Source organism: Musa acuminata, chromosome BXJ1-6, assembly GCF_036884655.1.
Source record: "Musa acuminata AAA Group cultivar baxijiao chromosome BXJ1-6, Cavendish_Baxijiao_AAA, whole genome shotgun sequence".
NCBI lineage: Eukaryota > Viridiplantae > Streptophyta > Magnoliopsida > Zingiberales > Musaceae > Musa > Musa acuminata.
In genome coordinates, this window is record NC_088332.1 from 5,088,645 (window position 1) to 5,110,187 (window position 21,543).

A 21,543-nucleotide genomic window follows, 5' to 3' on the forward strand; every position below is an offset into this window, starting at 1 on the left:
GCAATAATTGGGCACGCCTCAATCGACATGTGAACAAGCTTATGTTTCGTAAGCAACACGAGCACATAAGAACATGAGAACAAGAAAAAAATATATATAGTTGTTCGATTGTTAAAAATGTTATCGTAAAGTCTTGAGATCAAAACATGTACACAAAAGAAAAAGTTATTTGGTAATAACATTAGCAAAAAGAAAAATAATAAAAATAGTTTGAAGAAAGAGAACACACAGCTTCCAAATCCATGTCATCGTGGGATAAGATTGAGGCTCCTATTGTTAGGATTAGGATAGAAGAAGAAGAAGAAGAAGAACAAGTGTCGACCAGAGTCTCCACACCTTCCTCTCATTCCATTGATCGATGACCGAGTGGGGCAGTCTATTATTAAGGTAGAACGAAGCAAGCAATGATTCCCATTAAAACAACTTAAATCAGATATATAGACTTTGTGTATAAACCCACGAAAGATATTCATAAAAAAAAAAATATGTGAAGGATGGTAAAAACATACGTGAGGTTAATTACATATTACCTTGTAATTAGATTTTTTAGTATTTTAGTTTTTAAATTTAAAAAAATTATAATAGAATTCTTATAATTATGAAAGTGGAACATCTAACTCTATTTATCATAACGTCATAGGTTTTACAAAGAGAAACACGAAAACGATGAATAAAAAGGTAATTTTAATATCATAGTTATGTTTTTAGTGGTGACGGACGACGCTATCGTTAGGAGCCATGAATGACTGCTGTAGATTAGAAAAAATAATGATGAGAGGTAAGACAAAAGGAAAGGAAAAAATGAACAATGCAGATGTCGACATCGATCGACAACTACGTCGGCATCAACATAGATATAGAGAGATGAAAGGTTGCTCGGTATCTCATTGATGTCAACATGGATGTCGAGCGATGTCGATGCATAGTGGCACCATCCTATCCCACATTATTATCAACATCGATGTGGATGCAAAGTGGCGTTGCCTGTCCTCGCATCACTATTGACACCAACGCAGATGTAGAGCATTAGCATCTGCATCGTCCTTTTTCTCTTCTCTCTTTACTTTACCTTTCGTTATTACTCTACTTTCTTATCCATAATAGTCGTCCACTGCCCTCGGCAGTATTCCCATCACTATCATCGAAAACATAATTAGGATATTAAAATTATCATTTTATCCATCGTTTTCGTACTTTCGTTGATAAAACTAACAATAGAAGATTTTAATATGTTTTTTAAATTTAAGAATCGATATGCTAAATAGGTTAACTACTAATATGTAATTAATCTCCTTTTATCACATGTGATATGCTCATCTACATTTCACCATTTGGGCGATAAACTTTATAGGTAAACCGACGGAAGAGATACATAAAAAAAAATATACGTGGGGGATTGTAGAATCACAAAAACATAATCTTGCATCTTTAGATGTTCATCAAATAGAGAGGAGCGCATCCTTCATTTTTATTGTTTTCACTACTACTTTATTGTACAATTTTTGACTTTTCCTTTCTTTTGTGTAGCCACCAAATTATTGTTTTTATTTTTATTTTTTTGTAAGAATGCCTTTTTCTTTTTTTATGCATGTTTCGCATCACTGCCGAGGAAAGCATGGATGGCAATCTTTCAAATACACTGGTTTGTGCCAGAAAATTGTTGCAAAAACATAAGCGATGGTATGTTCCTCTGAAGATGCAAATGGATAGATTGATTCTTTATGGTTTTCATTTATCTTCACCTGTGATGTTTGATTTTAAACTCAGCCATTAGTTGCTGATCACAGCATTTCTTGATTCTGTGTACCTTACCTTGTTGTTGGTATGTAGCCCATTCCATAAAAACTATAAGATTATATGAATCTTGTCGATCAAAGACTTCGAAAGTTAACCGGGGATTTATATGAATCTACTTAGAAATAGTTATGTTTGATTTTGCCAAGAAGGTTTTGAAAGCATCACGGATTTATTGAGTTTTGAAGATCAAACTCGTAACATCGGTCTTGATAAACCCTAATTTATTGCTTCCTCTTCCTCGATAGTGTCAGTTCCTTCCGCTTGCTTCAAAAAAAAAAAAAAAGCATAATGAGTTTTTGATATTCAATTATTTTAGTTAAAAATAATCATAAAAATCCAAACATTTATCTATCCAATAAGAATGATAATTACGAGTCCGATATAAAAAATAATTATACATTGTTCACATACCTATAGAAATAATTCATTCTCACAATTCAAAACAGAAAAAACAAAAGATTGTTCTCTTCTTTTTTTTTTACATGAGATACAATATGATTTTTTTTTTTAATGAAACCAACTGCGAGTGAATAAGGAGTCATTCATATTATTCATGATTCTATAGAGATAAATAATTCCTTTCAAATCAAAATTTTTATTTCTCAACAACTTCTCTCATCAACTATTATCATGTTCATGAATAGTGTCATGTATATATTATAATGTTTGTTAGTGTAAATAAATACTCGCATGATATCCATTCTACTGAAACCATAAATGCACCAATATTTATTTATATTAGAAATATTGGCCACCACATTGCATTCTGAAACTGAGCTTTCTGCTTTTCTGCATCTTTACTTGTATGAGAAGCTGAGCTGACACGCAGAAGAAACACATTTACTCTTTGATGAGACAACATTTGCTGGCAGCTGAAATGTTGGTAGCTGCTCTGTCAATTTCTCCTTTAGCACTGCCAGATTAAACAAGGAATGATGACATGACCTCTCTATTTATTTCATACTCTCACTATGATGGGGTAATCCATTGCCATCACACTAGACATATACGAGCTACTAAATTATGTTACACTTGTAACATTCATATTTGGATTGATGATCTTTCGAGAGAACAGCTGTTTTATTATTTTGGTTGGTAATATCCCGATTAATTTAACTAGATTCAGACACATGTGCACAAGAAATCTAACGCAGTTGAACGAGAGACGTAGATGTCTGTTCAAGTATCAACTTGCATGAAGATCGATATCAAATAAGGTTTTTGACGAAATTTGTTTAATGTTTAAATTAGTTTCGATACAAAAGATGCGAGTTTCGAGTAAATAATAATAATATTTCATGATATAAATAAAATATTTTATATTGAATTGGTATTCATGTGGTTAAATTATTGACTTGGCCATATCTGCTTTCTGATGTACCATCGTATATCATTTGGTGATTGAATGAATATTTTTTTCATAAAAATTAATTATATTAATTAAAGAACACAAGTATATTCCTTCATAAAATTAATATATTATGTATATTTTTTTGGTAAGGTGTTGTAGGATAATTTATGACAAATCTTCTCTTCTATGATCCTTTTTGACTTGTGAATAATGTTTATATTGGAGCTTATACCTAATATGATGATGTTGGTGATGAATATATTGACTTGTAACGATGAGAATGTTTACTTGCGTTCATGTTCTTAATACTTGGTAAAACTAAATGGACTATGTTAATTTGCAAATACTGTGTGCAATCATTCAGTGCTCATAAAATATACACACTTCTCATTTGATTGGAGACTCATGACATACTTTAGGCATATGCTCGCTCACCAAATTGATATAACTATTTGGTGAAACATTGCAATCAATAGAAAAAGTATATTTTGAACAAAATAAAGAAATAGTCATTCCTTTAATCCATCAATTTTATTAACTTTGTAATATAGGTGTTGCATTTGATATTAACTTTGTAATATTTTCATCGGACACTTAATATTAATACGATCTTAATATTAATTTTGTAATATTTTCATCAAACACTTCCGGACTAATATAGGTGTTGCATTTGATATCCTCGTATAGTTGAATACTCTAAAGAGGTGGAAGAATACTCTATTTTTCAATCTTCAACTCACTATCGAAAAATAGAAAAAATATTGAACCTCTAAAACATCTTCTGATTTAAGATTTGAAGACATTTTACATAATATTGTCTAGTGATAGTTATTGGAGTTGTATGGTATTGCTTTGCATGCTTTTGAGTTTTGTAGGTTTTGTTTGTTTCTTTTGTTCCCTATCAGTGCAACTTGTTTCTTTCACACTATGCTATATTTTTCTTTTATCTCAATAGTATTCTTATTATTTTGTCAAAAAAAATGGTTATCAGTATTTTTCCTACTCAATGTATAATATTTCATTAGGTGTAAGCAAAGACATGTTAATTTTTAAAAACTTAATATGCATATTATTATTAATTTAGATTTAAGCATTATAAGTTGATCTTTATTTAGGACTATTTTTCTATTGGAATGCTCTCTTTGATAAGATCTATAAAAACTCAACTGTTGCAAGATTTGTGAGCACAAATCTTCTCTTGAAGAATGTGTTGGCATCTCTGATGGGACAAATTGCATGAATTCAAATGAAGGTTGGAAGGTGCCAAGTCACTTCCTACATTGATGTCTATTGTTCTTTAGCATATTTTCTTTTCTGAAAGAGATATTGAGAGGGCCTTGAAAAGATGCATGTTGTCATTTTCTAAGACTCAGAAGATAACCTCCACTCACAATCAAAAATTGAGATCAGTGCTATAACTTTAATATGCCTAAAACATTGTAGTTATGATTGATACTATAAAAAGTGATTCATATTTAAGTTCAAGTAACAATTGAAATAAGGTTTAACAAAACTTGGCCATTCTCCAAGCATCTCAAACCAATGTACCAATTTAATGGAGCTTCTTGCTTGAATGTTCCTTTCATGATTGGAAGCTAGCCAACCCCTAACTGGAGTATCTTTAGAATTATCTGAAATGATAATATGTTTCCAATCAACAATTTCTTGTATTCATCAGATTTTTAAGCATGCTCATGATGCTGTCAACAATTCTCCATGAGCTGACAATTGTTGACCAAACTTGCAGGGCATATGATTCAAGGCCAAGCAGGGTGGTGCCCCAGAGATATATATTATAAATCCTTTAGGGTACCAAAGAACAGTATCACTGGTCAATTCAATCATATGAGTCTTCTTTGCATGATTGTGATGATAGACACCAAGAGATATTGAAATGCTTTGGTGGACTGGGCCATTTCAGTACTCATGCCAGCTCTGCCATTTACTTACCTTGTCACTATCTTGAACACCATTAGGAGCTTGTCCACTCACAGTGACAATTGTTGGTACATGACTTTGTGCCCCACCATGGCCAAGTGATGCAGCTTTTCCTGATTACACCACTTCAGCTTTTCTGTGAGAAATGGTGATGTTTTTACTGCAGATGAAGTAGATGGATACTGTTAAAGAAGTGCAATGCCTATAGGTGGTCTTTATTGCTCATTAATTTTGATTTTTCATCCTAGTTGAGATCAGTTCAACTTTCCATTCTAATTAACAAAAGATTTTAGACTATCCAGGAAAAAAAAAAGAAAACATTATCTGCCTGCCATTATCATGGCAAATAATTTGTTGATGAAGATTATTGTACTCAGGATGGGTCCTCAAAATCTTGTAGGAAAAGCTAGTGAGATGGATTCAATCACCCTTCATATCTTTTATGAGTGATGTGATTTGACATTTGTCAATCTGATATTTGTAAAGGGAGAGAATGCCACAAATTCATGTGTGATGAAAACTAAATCTAGCAGCCTTGAGTTGATGACTGAGAAAATAATTCCAAGTACTCGATCCAGATCTGGTAAACCTACTAATCATTGTATTATTTGGTAAACCTACTAATCGAAAAATAAATAATCTATTGATTACCATAAGACTACTTGACAAGATAGAGATGCCTACTGGAAATTTATTAGGGGTACAAAGATGTTCTTCCTAGTGCCTTCTTCTTCTTGGTATCTTCTTCTTTCTTTAGAGCAAAAGATGAAATCATGGGTCCGCAGCTGGTGGCCAGCAGTGCAAACTGGTGGCGAGTCACATCAGGAGGACGGCTGGAATCATTGATGGCTAAATTGTTCTTTCTTCTACTTTGTTCTGTGCTTCCTTTTCTTCCTATATGTCCTACTTAATGCACCACAATTGGCCATCATTGAGTGGGCTAAACATGTCACCCATTTCTACCTGTATCCATTTGGAAACTCGTTCTTCATTCAATATGGTGCATCACTCACCCAAAGCAACTTCATAATTTTGGAAAAAATAGGAAGAAAAAAGAGAGAGAAATGAATGTTGATTTCCTGGGTCACATGGGTGAAGTGAACTTGACATCCCTGGAGGTAAGTTTGTAGAGGTCACCTGAGGCTAAGAAGAGTAAATGTGTGTGATATAGCAGCATCATTAATGCCAACTTTTTGTAGGTATGAGTCATATTTTTATGTTCTCCATTGTATGCATTTTGATATGGTTGTCATAAATATCATTCAACTTCATCTTCTTCTTTGAAACCTTGTTGTGCAAGCAGCTCCAGCTTCAAGAGCAATTGACTTGAGCAAAGGACAATCCAATATATGGCACAAGATCAATATTCATGGTTAATGCTCCTCCTTGTTCAGATTATAAAAAAGTGTCTGTGATTGGATGAAATTTTTCATAAAAGTCCTACCAAAATGTGCTTCTTGAATACACAACAAAGGACATGTTTTGCCAACTCAGCAGGACATGTTCACTGTTACTCTGTCCTTTGTCTTCCTGATTTCCTATTTACTTTCATTTTGACCCATAGTCAAAAGGAAGTCTACTTTCCTACTCTCGCTCACTTCAATAGTTGACTTCAAATTGGCGATCTTGCAATCCAACCCAAACTGGTACGATCACAGCAACTACATGCATGAAGTTGTCCATAAACATCATTTATTGTGATCCAAGAAAAGGATACACCACTCTCATTTTTAATTATATAGATCTCATTTGAGGAGTTACAGAGAGTGATGACAAGACCTTCCCTGCTTTCCTCTGGTACCAAGGAGTATCTTTTCCCCCCTGCCGCAAAAACTTCCATCAGTTTCCATTCTCTTTCACCTTGGTCTGCTTTCTGCCATTAAAAGCTCTTATGGGAGCAATAACAATAATCATGTCTGCTCCATCCTTTGTCCTTGTCACTCATGACTCTCCTTTCTTTGCTACCTCTGTGCTGCAGTACACTGTAACTCTTCTCTATCCACTTCCAAAATCTTTGGTTCTCCTGTTCTGAACACCAATTTTCCTTTTGGTTCTCCTCTCCATGTACCTGTAACGTGGTGTGCTAACTTCACTTTGGCAGCAGCATAGTTCCTTCCAAGATCTTCCCTTTCTTTCCTCATGCTTCGTGCAAAGATCCAATGGAGGCTTTTTCTTCGTTAAGATTCTCATGAGCTCTCAGTCTTTCTGCCATCCCAAGTAGTGGTGATGTAAGAAATAGGGACTCGAAAGAAAAGGAATGCTATCTACCCCTTTCTTTCACCTTTTGGGTCTTAGTTTCTCTTTTCTAAAGGTCTGAGAGAAGAAACAATGGATCTTCTCCCTTCTTCTCCTTCTCTTTCTACTGTTGTATGCTTTGGCCTCGAGGAAAGAGAGGGAACGGTGGGGGTTTCGGTTGGAATGGGGAGAAGCTGCGGTGGGTTGCTTAAAGAGCTTCAGGTTGTTTCTTCTTGTCTTTCTGTGTTTATGGATGAAAAATGAGATATGGGTTTGTGTTTTGGGTGTTCTCTTGTTCTTTGTTTCTATAATTAGAGGTGAAATCTTGAAGTATCATGTTTCTAGAATTTCTAGTTTGGAGTAATATGTGAAGTTCTAAATAAATTTTAGTTTGCTAATGAGCTATTCTAATCAAACATCAGATAATTTCATCTTTCTATGGTAAACCTGGCTGAAGACTTGGATGAATTATGTAGATTATTCCTTTTGTTTTCATGGGTTGGAAGTAAATATTTGTTGGGGAAAACCACTTCAATCTTCAGTACTTATGATATGATCTTACATTCTGCTTTCCTTTTTGCAAGAGAGCAGCAAATTTGGGAAGAGATCGGGGAGAGTGAGGCAGAAAAAGAACGAATGTTGTTAGAAATAGAAAGAGAGTGCTTGGAAATATATCAGAGAAAGGTTGATGAGGCCAGCAAGGCTAAGGCACATCTACATCAGTCTGTCGTTGCAAAGGAAGCAGAGATTGCAGCTCTTGCGGCCTGCCTCGGGGAACATACAGTCCATGCAAAGGTACATTTCGGTATGCAAATTTGTGTGTGGTTTCGGTGCTATTTGTAATTATATGAGTTCAACTAACACAGACTATAAATAGTTTAGATGCTATTTGTGATCAAATTACTGATGCTAAGCTTCATCATGCACACATATGAACACTTGATTCTAATCAAACTCGTAGTTCAAACTTCAAAGTCCTTAATTGGAGTACTGGTCGATAATCGAATGCTAACATTGTAAATTAAACTATCTAATCCTGTTTCTCCTCCAATATTGTGAAAGTTACCACTCGGTTAATGAGGCATGTCTATGGAATTAGACAAACCAGGGATTTTAGTTTGCATAATTTGGATGTCGTAAATCTTGATAAAACTGGAAAGAATGTTCTCTGGATTCTGTATGGAGATCAAATAGAATATTTTGTTTGTGTTGGCTTCTAGTGTTCCAAACTTTGAAACATTCAGAATTGGCATGATAAAGGTGCTATTGTTTTATAAGAAATTTTCACCATCACTGGATCATTTTATTCACCTTTTCGACCATAGCCCTTCAGCTATTGCGTGCAAGGAATTTCTGTTGCGTAATATATAGCATGATTCTAAATTTTTGAAAATTGTGTTAATATCGTGTATGACTAGTTCACTAACATGTGAATTATATTATGACCTTCTGAATACAGAAAGACAACAAACCAGTGTCGATAAAGGAACAACACAATTTAGTCGCAAATACGTTGGAACATCTGAGAACAAAGAAAGAGGAAAGGGTCAAAAAATTTGCTGATGTATTATTGCAGATTGAGAAGATCAGTGTTGAGATTAGGGAATATGCACATCAGCATGATACCATGGAAGGTCCTCTTGTTATGGATGAACATGACCTCTCAACGAGGAAGCTTGATGAATACCGTGCACAACTTCGTGCCCTCCAGAAGGAGAAGGTATTTGTTTTCTGATATGAAGATCAATTGAATTTAATATTGAATGTTTGTTTTTGAACTTTGATATGGGAACTTTTGCAACCGCTTATAGTATTTCAGTCATCGACATCACTACAACAGACTTGTGAGTCGCAGAGATAACTTGAACTTCATGTCCTATTCAAAAGTGGAAGAGATTAGATGAAATAATCTATTAGTGATAAAACTGCAATTAACTAAATATTCAAGTAAGTATTTCATTTGAAAATCATGTGGCACACAATTGTATGTGAGTCTTTACAAGGCAGAATTTGAATTTGACCAGAAAGGCTCAAATTGATATGTTGACAGCGTACTCAGAGAGATTCGAATAAAACCATAGGTAACAGGACAACTTTGATGCCTAACATTTTCCAAACTTAGGCAAATCAACATTTTAAGGATTTTGTGCAACTTGATATGTATCTTATGTCCAATATGACACTATGTTCTCCTATAGCATTCAAATAGTGGTGAATTTGCCTTCATATCTGTGAAGGTTCCCAATGGAAGATTTTCCAACCAAAATTTTGCACCTAAAAAGAAAAAAAAATCAAGTTTGTTGGTCCAGAATCAAAATTTCAAATTTTCTTCTCTCATGATCTATTGATTATTCAGTACTTGGCATTACTTCCTTACTCCAAAGTTGTTCTTCTCATACTCCTTTACAAGTTCAAGATGAGAATTATATGTGTACCTTGTCATTAGCGAATTCTGCATTTCATGATTGTCTTGTGCATGATGACTGTTGATCTATTTATGCATCAAATATACTACTAATCACCAACAATTGTCTATGTTCAAGTCTGATCGCCTTCAAAAGGTTCTGGAGTATGTAAGTGAGGTTCACTCTTTATGCGGCGTACTTGGGCTGGATTTTAGGAAAACATTAGATGAAGTTCACCCCAGTTTGCATGATGCTCATCCTGAGCAATCTACAAATGTTAGCAACAACACCCTAGAAGGTCTAGCTCAAGCTATCCTGAAGCTGAAAGCAGAAAAGAAGATTCAAATTCAGAAGGTAACAAGAAATTATTTCCTGTCACCTTTCTTTGTTCTTTTTGGTTCCTGTACTTAATATCATTACAGTTTTTTATCTGTAGTTGCAAGAAACAATGGATTCGTTATTTGAACTATGGAAGTTAATGGATTCATCACAAGAAGAAAGGGAGCATTTTGAAAAGTTAGCACACATCCTCGAGTCACCGGAAGATGAAATCACTCACATTGGTTTACTCTCACATGAAACAACCGAGAAGGTCTGGTAATTAGTACTAATTAGAGTTCCCTTGTTATCCCCAGAACAGTTGAACTAGCTTTGTTACATCTGCATTGTGTGTTTGACAGATAGAATCCGAAGTTTGTAGGCTGTCTAAATTAAAAGCCAGCAGAATGAAAGAACTTGTTCTAAAGAGACGGGTAGAATTGGAAGAGGAATGTAGAAGAGCACATACTGAACCCGATGCAAACACAGCAACAGAGAAAATCACTGCATTGATCGACTCTGGTTTGTCTTTTATTCTTTATTAATGAAAATTGAGACCACTCTGACAATTCTTTTCTTTGTCATGATTTTTAGAGAAGGTTTATTAGGGTCTTACATTATCAGATATTATTTGCGCTGCAGGGCTTGTAGATCCTTCTGAACTTTTGGCCAATATTGAGGCACAGATAGTGAAGGCAAAAGAAGAATCTATAAGCAGGAAAGACATCATGGATAGAATAAGCAAATGGCTTGCTGCTTGTGAGGAAGAAAATTGGCTTGAAGAATACAGCCAGGTAGCTATGCTTCATAAGACGGTTCACTTTAGATTTATGCAGATAATATGTGGAATAATTTACATTGTTGTGACTTCTCCTAACCACCACTATCATGAATTACCGATGTCGTAGATACACATACTCTTAATCGGTTGTCAGGCTGAATCTTCGCTTCTGTTGATTTTCTATATGTTAATAATGTTAAAAATGTTAAATAAGATCATGTAATATCCTACTAATTTAAGTTTTTAGATGTTACGACATTCCGCAAAAATTTAATATGATATCAGAACGGAAGGCCTTGTTTTCCACACTCTGTGACCAGAGAGATTGTCTCAAGTACCGGCTTAAGCTCTCCAATGCAATGGTATTGGTCAAAAATTTAAGAGGTGTTTTTGCCTACTTGGATGCAGGATCAAAACAGGTACAATGCTGGAAGAGGAGGGCATATAAACCTCAGACGTGCCGAGAAGGCACGGATCAGTATCAGCAAAATCCCAGGTACTAAGCATCTCAAATCCTGCATCATACTAACCTTCTATACTATATACCTGACCGAAGAAATAAATTCTTTTTCAGGTATGGTGGACAATCTTATAAGTAGAACTTTTGCCTGGGAAGATGACAGAAATAAAATTTTTCTGTACGATGGGGTGAGTTAGAGTTTCAATCTTTTTCTTGTTTGTTCTCTGGCTCTTTCTTCATTGATTGATGCTATTCCCAAATTCCAGGTTCGCTTAGTATCTATTCTCGAGGAGCATAAACTTACCAGACAACACAAAGAAGAAGAGAAAAGGAGGCTTCGGGTATCTGTTGCTTGATAAACTAGAATACATCTTCCATTGACCTCATATGAGCAAGCAGTTTTTGTTGCAGGATCAAAAGAAGCTACACTCTCTGCTACTCACGGAGAAGGAAGCATCGTTTGGTGCCAAATCAGTGGCTAAGAGGAGTAACAGTCTCGGTAGAAAGCCAAGCGGGTATCAGGTGAATGGGTTCATGACGCCGGCACCACGACGGCTATCTGCCGGAGGTGCAACCCCGGAGCTTCTCACCCCGCGCTCGTATTCTTCTGGCCGCCATAATGGGTACTTCAAAGAGACGAGGCGGCTGTCTGCCACGCCATTGAACTTTGTCGCCATACCAAAGGATGATTCCATGTCCACACTCACGTCCGTCAGTGGTTCAGAACCCGAGTCTCCGCTGCTAAATCGAAGTTCACTGCTTTGGGACGCAAATCAAGTCATGAAATAGAGTAGGAGAAACAGATTTCTAGCATGTATAAAGAGAATGTATACCAGCTGTTTTCAGTGTGTTTGTTGTCTTGCTACCTTAGGGGGTTTGGTCGTTTGACTGTGGTTGGTGATGTTTGAGTTAGCCAACTTTTACGATGTACAAGAATGCTAATTAACTTTGGTGTTGTGCGCTGGTTTTGTTTCTTTCCCTTCAACTATATTTTTACGCATTATGTTATCTACAAATTTCACGAGTTTCAAAACATTTTAATACAAATTATTGCATCAAATATTATATATATATATATATATATATATATAATGTTCATATATAAATTCGAATTTGGGATCTATTATTTATGAAATGATATATTAATCATTCGGGATATGTCTGTCAAAATAACATCCATGTCTCACGTGAGCCGCAGGTGGCTAAAGGAATAAGCCAAAATAACATCCATGTCTCACGTGAGCCGTAGGTGGCTCAAGGGATAAGCCACCTCTCTTCGCAACCGAGTAGATCTCCACATCCACCACAATAGCCAGTCTCCAGACGGTAGCTTCGAGTCATGGACGCCGCCGATGCCGAAGTCGTGGTCGAAGTGCCCTTTCTCGCTCGCGTCTACAAGAGCGGCCGCGTCGAGCGGTTCCTCGGCAACGACGTGCTTCCTGCCGGGGTCGACCCTGCCACCGGCGTCGCATCCAAGGACGTCATCGTTGACCCAGCCACCAACCTGACTCTGCGCCTCTACCTACCGGACCTCGCCGGTAGCTCCTCCGAGAGGAAGCTCCCCGTCCTCGTCTACTACCACGGGGGCGGCTTCGTCATCGAGACCGCCTTCTCCCCGACGTACCACAACTACCTCAACTCCCTCGTGGCCGCGGCCGGCGTGGTGGCGGTGTCCGTGGAATACCGCCGCGCGCCGGAGCACCCGCTCCCGGCCGCGTACGACGACTCGTGGGCGGCTCTCCGGTGGGTGGCGTCGCGGCCAGCGGAGGAGGCGTGGCTATCGGAGCGGGGGGACCTGGGGCGCGTGTTCTTGGCCGGGGACAGCGCGGGAGCCAACATAGTGCACCAGATGGCCGTGCGGGCGGCGGATGAGGGACTGGGAGGCGGAGCCGCCATCAGAGGGCTGGTGCTGATCCACCCCTTCTTCTGGGGGGCTGAGCCGCTGGAGTCGGAGAGCCGGGACCCGAATGCGAGGGAGTGGGTGGGGCGGATATGGGCGTTCGTGCGGCCCGGGACGGCGGGGCTGGACGCCCCATGGATAAATCCGCTTGCGGAGGGAGCGCCGAGCTTGGCGAGGCTACCTTGCTCGCGCGTGCTGGTGACGGTGGCGGAGAAGGACCTGCTGCGGTGCCGGGGGCAGGCGTACTACGCGGCGCTGAAGCGGAGTGGGTGGGAAGGGGAGGCTCGGCTGTTGGAGACGGAGGGAGAGCAGCATGTGTTCCATCTCCAAAGCCCCAAGAGCGACAAAGCGTTGGCCAAGTTGCAGGCTGTGGCAGCTTTCCTCACTGCGGATTGATCTTTAGCTGAAGGTTCTTGGTGCTTGAACTCTAATAATGAATGCAATGCTTATGTTCATCTCCGATTGCTTGCTATTGAAAACAGGTCAACTAGTCTTCAAGGATAGGAGTGATCAAATCTATTGTACCACTGACATTGCTATTTAAAAAGCAGTATCAGATTAATATTTACATATTGTTGTTAGCAAATTATGTTTTCTAATTCGATAAACAAAGTACTTCGATATCATAATTTCAAGTTCATCACAAAATAAAGCTTACAAATACCAACAAAAAAATCTTTCATTCACCATATGGTATTCTCAAATACCACTGTTTATTAGAAACCACAACACAAAAGATAAATAGTTGGGAAAAAGACAGCAAAAACATAATAACACTTGCATATGATCAGCAATGAAATTATGTTCAGAATTAGAACAAGGAATTCAAACAATAAAACATAACAGTTTTGCGATTCATCCATGCTTATAAATATAAGTAGATAATACAAATGAGTGTATGGCTCAGAGATTAAAAGTTCACAAGCATATTGGAATGCATATTTGCTTTTATTACATGTCAAGCCTCGGTTTGTTCAAACACTAAGAATGAATGAATATACTCTCTCAAAAGATTACACTAAGAACGTACCCAAAAAATTAGATACAGGAACTGAGCATTTATCATAGTGCAATTTGTACAAAAGCCATAAAATGGTATCAGCAAATTTAATTTAATATTACTGCGCTTCAGTTCTGACATGAGGTTAAGTAGTCTTCTGTGAAAATACTTATGCTTGCTGCAAAACAGTTGCCACTTCTTAGTACTTGTATTTGTCTATGGCAGCTGCTTATGGCATTTAGCACAAAGATTGGATCAACCGCCAGAAGAGAGCTTCGCTTACTTCACCATCGAATTGTTCTTCAATCAGATCAAAGAAAATTTCATGCTTTTGCATGTCAAAGTTAATTTAATGACAGCAACCAAGTAGAAAGCTCCTGAAACTTCATCAAGAACAGTTAAATAGTTGACATGAAGGTTACATGTAATGCATGCCCTTGACAATGGCTACTTGTATTCACATTATGTCATTGGCTGGACTTTGTATTCCCACAGGTGTTTTCTCACTTCTTTTTCTTTTAGAATAAAACTACTAGGTAACTACAATTGCATTCAGTCATGCAGATATTACACTGCTTCATATGTAGGTGGTAATCCATACTTTTCAGCATTTGATCAGGCATTGTGAAAAGAGAACATGGAGATCTATAACTAAAAAACAGGTATGGCACCAATACAGAGGTTATTATCTTGATCCAATTGAAGTATCTTTTTTAATGACTGCCTGATCATGTGGAAAGCAAATGCCTTGTAATTCAAATAATGAACTCATACAAATCACAGAGCCTTTCATGGGTCCTCATGCAATAGGAATTATTGACTTACAAGGTTGCAAAATAGACAATAGAATTGCTTAATGACTTTGTTGAACATCAAAAGTTAAGATCTTTCTTGGGTTCCTTTATGCCTAAAATCCTTCTTCAAAAGATTTTAGATGATCTTATGAAAGCTCGACCATTGTAGTAATGTTTCCCCAGGTGAATCAAAAAACAAACCAATTCCATATGAGCCACACTGCAACCTTCAATCGACATTGTTGGTGAGGCCAGACACCCAGACAAGTTGATCGCACATAAACTGAAGCTACTACCTACTTAGTTCCTACCCCAAGATTTCCACAAAATCTATAAATGACAAATGAATGTTATCACAAAGACTAAAAAGAACGAACAAATCTCTCACAAAGACCAAAAAGAAACGCATACAATATTGTGACAATTAGACATAATAAATTCCAACTTCAGTATACGTTTGACGACGATTATTCTCAAAGAAATCACATAAAACCAGATTTCGAGATGTCGAGCATCTGAATGCATAAGCCAAATAATACGAATGGCATATGCCAGAATCTCAGCCTTGCCTCGTTCTCGGCAACGTACAGCGCTGACGACGCTATTAAAAGAAGCGCATCAGAGACTCTAATTTGTTGCCTCCACTTTCGATCCGATTCCATCTCCGATCGAAAGAAATCAAACAAAAACCAATAAAAATCATTCTTTTTTTTGTCCAAGAAAGTCCAAAGAAGAGAGAAAAAAAAAAGACCAAGAAATGGCTGGCTCAGAGGCTAGTAGATGTATCGACATCGTTATCTTCTTCTGAGTTTGATGGTATCTTTTTTCTGGCTCATCACCGCCCAAAGGCCATTACTGCTTACGTAACATGTAGAATCAAAATAAGGTAGGAAGATAAAGTAGAAAAACGAAATAGGGAAGCCTCAGAAGCTAGATAGCATCAGAGAGACGGCGACGTTACCGGATCTCAGATGGTACAGACAATTGATCTTGTTTCTTATCACTGGCCCACTCATCAGCACTACAAGTGAGCGCATGAACGAGAGAATCCATGTCAGGCAGTAGATTGAAGGTCGTAATTTGGAGGAGACGGCGAAGCCAACGAAGAAGAGACCGTGGCGAGACGGTGTTGGCCTCCTACTCAATATATAGGGGGAGTGGACGGCGACGAACCCTAACTTTAGTAAAATGACTTAAATACCCCAATGGGTGTCGTAGGTAAAGTAAATTGCTTTTCGAATGACTTGAAATCCCCCGTCGTCTATCGATCGATTGCTTCGGTTTAGCCTGTGGTACGGCTAGGGTTTCCCCTTCTTGTGTTTCCGGGATAAGGTGGTTGGGGGAGGGGGGTTGCGTTCTGAGGCCTCGAACGATGGCTCCACGCGGTGGAGGAGTGGTACAAGCAGATGCCCATCGTCACGCGGTCGTATCTCACCACCGCGATCGTCACCGCCGTCGCGTGATCCCTCGAGGTGCGAATTCTTTATTGTCTTTGTCTTTTAGTGGCGTTCTTGGATTAGATATAGGGTTAGGATTGCGAGCGGTATGATTTCTTCTTAGGAATTTAATCTTTCGACCTCTCGTCATTAACTGCGACAATGATAGATTTGTGCTATGTCTTGAACTTGTAAAGGCGAGAGAAAACTTGTCTTTTTTCGGATTTTCCAGATCATATCGCCCTATAGTTTGTGTCTGAAACCGAAACTCATAGTTCAACAGTATGAGATATGGCGCCTCGTCACAAACTTCCTCTGCTTTGGAAAATGGGTTGGTCTAAAGCTTGCGGTCATCTAATCATATATGTATTGATTGCATACATTATTTTGCATCCTTCGAACTGACATTTCTGTTGCTGAAATCGATGGTCATGTTGGTTGCAATGCAAGTGTTTTTTTTTTTCCATTTGTTGCAATACAAGTGCTGAGATGTCAACACGGTTTGGTCCAATCCGAGTGCACAAGGCTGTCCACGTGGCTTCCCGGCTGGAGAGGATCAACGTTAGGTCGGGTTGGGGCACTGTCTGACAAGTCCCCCCGAGATAGAGTCAGGAGTCGCTTCGTCCTTCCTTCCGCATTGGGTTCCTGCACATAGACCAAAGTCGGGAGGGGGATTCCTGACTCGACCCCTCCGAAGCTTAAGTCAGTATGGAGGTGCTTAGGTGTTGGCCAGGAGGTCGGTTTTTATACCCGCAATCGATGGCCGGTCGTATGCAGTCCGTTAATGGCCGCCAATGCCTTGGGCGGCCGGCTCGTACACTCCGCACAGCACTAACCGACTTGCACAGCTCTGTACCACGCAGCATTGCTTCGCGTGTTCTCGAGCGGCTCCATACTATGTGGCGTCATCTCGCACAGCCTCAGGTGGCACGGGCGCAATCGGCTGTCTCGTACGGGTCTATGCCGACGGCGCGGGTGCAGGTGACTGTCTCGTATGGGTCCGAGGTGTCACGATGGCGCGCGCGCCATGTCAGCTCCGAGGCGCCACATCGGCTCTAATGTGGCGATTGACTGCGGTTGCGGGAGAGATGCTAGAATATATCCTATCACCATTTATGATTGATCCAAATGTCTGAGAGTGTCTTCTGGATTAAAACCTTGGTGTATGTTATTGCAATATGTATGTGGTTTAGTTTCTTGTAGAAGAATGTGAAATGTCTCATCTACCGAATCTGATTTTGATCATGCTTTCAGGTAGATGGTATGGTCTAGGATTGGTTATACATTGCAGTCAATTTTGATTAAACTGTAATCATTGTTATCCATTGCCATAAGAGAAGTGTGATGACCATCATGGATGGCTGAGAACAAGTTAAACTGAAAACAGAAGAAATCTTATATTGTGTTTTTTTCACATTCCTCGGTAACAACACAATAAAATTAGCAGAGAAGCATAGACAAATAAAGGAAATGGTAGATTTCAGTGAGACAATAGAAGTAAGATTGAAAAATAAAAAAGAAACCAAATGGTTGATTGAAGGAAACCAGGGCTTTGATAGAAGGAAAGAAGCTATAACTTTTCTAATCCTTAACGATCATGAACTATGTAATCTAGAACTATCAGACAGGAGGAAGAAAGTGCGAGGCTGATTGGGTGTTTTATTACTGTAAAAAAAATTATTTTCTTGTTTTAGCTTTCTTTTCTTTTTTAAGTTATTTGTGTGCCATGACAGCAAAGTTGTGTGGCTTGTGCCTACTTTCTTTTAACTTAGTAAATATCAGTCAAAAAATTCCTCATGAAAAAGATATTCTAGTAACTAGTAACTAATGATCAAATAGTATTTTTAAAAGCATTAGGTGTCAAAAGGCGTCAAGGTTTCAAAACGTCCGAGGTGTTAAGGCGCTAGCCTAGGCATCTGCTTGAGCGAAACGAGACATTCTAGAATATTAAAATATAAAAAATATATAATATGATTATAAAAATAAAAATATGACATTAAATTAGGATTAATAATATTTCTAATAATAGTTCTAAATAAATATAGATTAACAATGCTACATAGGGATTAGTAGTTCTAAATAGGGTTAACAGCTCTAAGGATTAATTTAGTTTTAAAGGATTAATAGGGTTAATAGTTCTAACAATGTCCAGTAGTACGAAGAGGAGTCATTGACAGTGAAAGATGGGGAAAGGGAGGGTGGCGATGATAGAGGAACATTTGGACAGCAACAGCAGCGGCGGAGAAAGCTACAGATAGCAGTAGCGACAGCGAAGAAAGCTATGGACGACGACAGCAACAACGGAGAAAGCTACCAATGGCGATAGCAATGGCAAAGAAAGCTACATATGACGACAGTAGCGGCGCAAAAAGCTACGGACGACGAGGTCAAGGGCAGAGGAAGCTTCAAATGTGTTCGTCGGTGGTGGAGAAAGCTGCGAACCTATCCCTTGGTGGCAGAGTGAGCTGCACATGAAAGCAGCGACAGCAAAGGGAACTGTGCACGAGAGCTACAATGGTGGGAGCTTCGGATTTGTTTGTCAACTGCACTGGAAGAGTTGGACCTGTCCGTCGGTGACAGAGAGAGCTATGTTGAGGGCAGCAACAGTAGTTAGGGTTTTACTATGGCATGGGTTTTACTGTATGTGCGTGGGTCGCACGAGGGGAGGGGTTTGTTTACTATGGTTGAACCAACTAACACCTAGTTCAATTGAACCAATTGACAATCATTAAAGATTATACTATCATTACATATTATACTATCTAACACATGAGGATTAACCTAACAAAGATCTCAAAGTTTGGTACAATGGTATTTTTTAGTAGTTTGCAACTTTGAAGTCCTAATTTCTTATCTTACTCTGGAAGGGCCACATGCTAATTTAGGAAGCTCTACAATGATGATAAAAAAAGTTTGTTTGCCTGTGTTAATTTTCTTGAAGAAGAAAGGGGATGTACCAACTTCTCCTTAGTTTCCAATTGATCAACCATGGTCTTATGGTAGTGCCTGGTCCCATTAGTCATTGAGTGCATTTCTTCATTGTTTTTCATTCTTGATGTACTGTCAGTTTTGCTCGTTCTAATTATTATTGATTTTGAACTGTTATGTGCCATGCTTTTACAATACCATTCTCTTTGTTTGTGGCTGTACCATGAGTTTGGTGCTTAAGTGGCATGATGATTCAGTTATTTCTTGTTTTACTAATTAATTTTCTTCTTGTGCTGAACAAATTTTAACGTCTTGAGTGTAGGGTATGATAGCAGGTCATGCATATTATTTCCTTGAAGATGTATATCCACGGATGCAAGGACACCGCCCCCTAAGAACTCCCTTCATCAAAAACATTATTTGTGGATGAAAGTGGCCCAACCAGGGGATGCAAAATTTGACCCTCCAGCACGGGATGTTCATCAAAAGAGTAATGAAGAAGATCGTCTTACAGTCTTTCTTCCGCTTTTGTGGATCTAGCCACAAACAGCAGGGAAATATGTTTCACTTCCTCACCTTCTTTTGTGTTTTTACTGCATCTTGTGCATGCCAAAAGGAGCTTATATGGTAATTACACTGTTCGAAGAAACTAAAATTCCCTAGTGGTAAGTATTGACATAAGCCTAGTCTGTCAGAATGCACTTGCAACTTAACGAAAGCAGAGTATGTAAACCTGCTGAAACGTTTACTGTAAGATTGGGTGTTACAGCAATGATCGTTGGCACTATTGTGAACGGATTTTTCATGTATGGATGAAAGTGTGTAACGCTGCTTTGATGGGCTTAGCAGCATCTGTGGACTGACATCTCAGCTAAATCCATTTGAAGTGCCCAAAGGTTCCCTTCAAGTGAAACAATACAGCTATGGTTGGATTCCATCCTAAGAACTAAGATCTTACGATGATGGATTTTGCCATCCATCTCAAAAAAGACGTCGGTCAAGTTATATCTTAAAAAAAAGACGTTGCTTAGTGTACCTGCTAGGTGGGCTTATATCTTAATATTTTTTTTGCTTTTGTTATTTTAACAAAATCATCATAATAAATTTATTGGGATAAATTTAAAAATATATATGTAAGTTTTATGTCCTTTTAGTTTTATTCTCCTAGAGCACTCATTATTGTTTAAAAGATAAGATTATCCTTAGTACTATCATGGTCTATTTTGTCTCAATCGCTCATTGTTTTTTGTTTACTATAGTCACTTCTATCTCGTGGTGAGACCCATTTGCCTTTATATCTTATGATCACCACCTCCACATGCATTCATACAAAGGTCACTAAAGCCCTTAAGCATGTCCTTGGCCTCGTCCATCATGCCACCTCACCAACTATCATTGCTTGGCTTCTAGTCACCAAAGGTCACTAGAAGCCTCCTCCTATCACTAACACCAACTACATCTTGGTTAATCGAAGTTTAGCCCCGTCGAAGAGGTTAGCATAGGTAACATAGATTGGCATGAACTCGTTGATGAAATTGCCATGTGGTCGTTCGCAACAACATCTACATGGTGCTTGAGCCCCATGTGACAATATGTGGCCTTGATCTCCTAGCTATCGGTGCGAGGAGAGATGTCGAGAGTATTGTAAAGGGAGGAGGAGAAAGGTGAAGGGGAAGAAGTGAAGTGGGATGAGGGTGATACTAGCGATGGGGGGAGGTTACTAGTGACGCAGCGATGCAATGGATGAGGCCACACAACAACAACAATGGATGAGAGTGAGGGTGCGGGCGAGCTTGAGGGCCTTGTGTGCACGTTAGCTCATATACTATCTTCTATTTGATACTAGATCGAAAAAAAAAAAGTGATAGGGATCTAAGAGTCTCGTCGCAATTAGAATTGGGCTAGTTTGCGAGGACACGACAGAGAAAGTGATCGTAAGAGTGGAGACGACAAGATAGAGACAATGAAACAAAAGTAACGAGAGACGAGATAAGAGACGATGACAAACAGAGATAAGGGCTAAATTGATAAAGATGATCACAAAGGGACATTATATGAAAATAAAGTAAAAAGGAGACTCTATCAGAAATAATAAAAATATAAATATTTTTAAAGAATTTATCAAATTATTGGATGGATCGATGAAGAATAAATAAGATCTCATTATTACTGTCTCATCCATTGCAAGGCTGGCAGAAAC

General features: G+C 38.4%; 2 protein-coding genes and 2 long non-coding RNA genes across 7 annotated transcripts; 3 read left to right on the forward strand and 1 right to left on the reverse strand.

The window, feature by feature from the left end:
- Positions 1–6,045: 6,045 nt before the first annotated feature.
- LOC103986939 (65-kDa microtubule-associated protein 7) lies at positions 6,046–12,270 on the forward strand. Of its 4 annotated transcripts, none has more exons than XM_065186274.1 (11): positions 6,046–6,204; positions 7,913–8,116; positions 8,781–9,041; positions 9,865–10,080; positions 10,163–10,318; positions 10,407–10,566; positions 10,687–10,838; positions 11,234–11,321; positions 11,400–11,473; positions 11,552–11,626; positions 11,685–12,270. In XM_065186274.1, the coding sequence occupies exons 1-11, from the start codon at positions 6,151–6,153 to the stop codon at positions 12,072–12,074; spliced, it is 1,830 nt and encodes a 609-aa protein (XP_065042346.1). In that variant the 5' UTR covers positions 6,046–6,150; the 3' UTR covers positions 12,075–12,270. The 4 variants fall into 4 exon arrangements, with proteins under 4 accessions (XP_065042346.1, XP_065042347.1, XP_065042350.1 ...); XM_065186275.1 differs by lacking the exon at positions 6,046–6,204 and adding an exon at positions 6,852–7,543; XM_065186278.1 differs by lacking the exon at positions 6,046–6,204 and adding an exon at positions 6,855–7,543 and having other exon boundaries at positions 7,906–8,116.
- Positions 12,271–12,556: 286 nt separating this feature from the next.
- LOC103986940 (probable carboxylesterase 12) lies at positions 12,557–14,740 on the forward strand. The gene is made up of 2 exons (XM_009405095.3): positions 12,557–13,594; positions 14,411–14,740. The coding sequence occupies exon 1, from the start codon at positions 12,625–12,627 to the stop codon at positions 13,579–13,581; it is 957 nt and encodes a 318-aa protein (XP_009403370.2). The 5' UTR covers positions 12,557–12,624; the 3' UTR covers positions 13,582–13,594; positions 14,411–14,740.
- Positions 14,113–16,173, reverse strand: LOC135675775 (uncharacterized). Its single transcript, XR_010514003.1, has 2 exons — positions 15,941–16,173; positions 14,113–15,834 (listed from the first exon to the last, which is right to left on the reverse strand). It is a non-coding gene; the product is annotated as an uncharacterized LOC135675775 (long non-coding RNA).
- Positions 16,174–16,250: 77 nt separating this feature from the next.
- On the forward strand, positions 16,251–20,208 carry LOC108953184 (uncharacterized). The gene is made up of 2 exons (XR_001978706.2): positions 16,251–16,451; positions 19,666–20,208. It is a non-coding gene; the product is annotated as an uncharacterized LOC108953184 (long non-coding RNA).
- The last annotated feature ends 1,335 nt before the right edge of the window (positions 20,209–21,543 follow it).

Bases quoted from the DNA above. Each gene is read 5' to 3' on its own strand.
- LOC103986939 (XM_065186275.1), top strand. From the start codon at position 7,415: ATGGATCTTCTCCCTTCTTCTCCTTCTCTTTCTACTGTTGTATGCTTT. The intron at 10,567-10,686 runs GTTTGTCTTTTA...TTTGCGCTGCAG, and splicing joins CACTGCATTGATCGACTCTG to GGCTTGTAGATCCTTCTGAA. The intron at 11,627-11,684 runs GTATCTGTTGCT...ATGAGCAAGCAG, and splicing joins AAGAGAAAAGGAGGCTTCGG to TTTTTGTTGCAGGATCAAAA.
- LOC103986940 (XM_009405095.3), top strand. From the start codon at position 12,625: ATGGACGCCGCCGATGCCGAAGTCGTGGTCGAAGTGCCCTTTCTCGCT.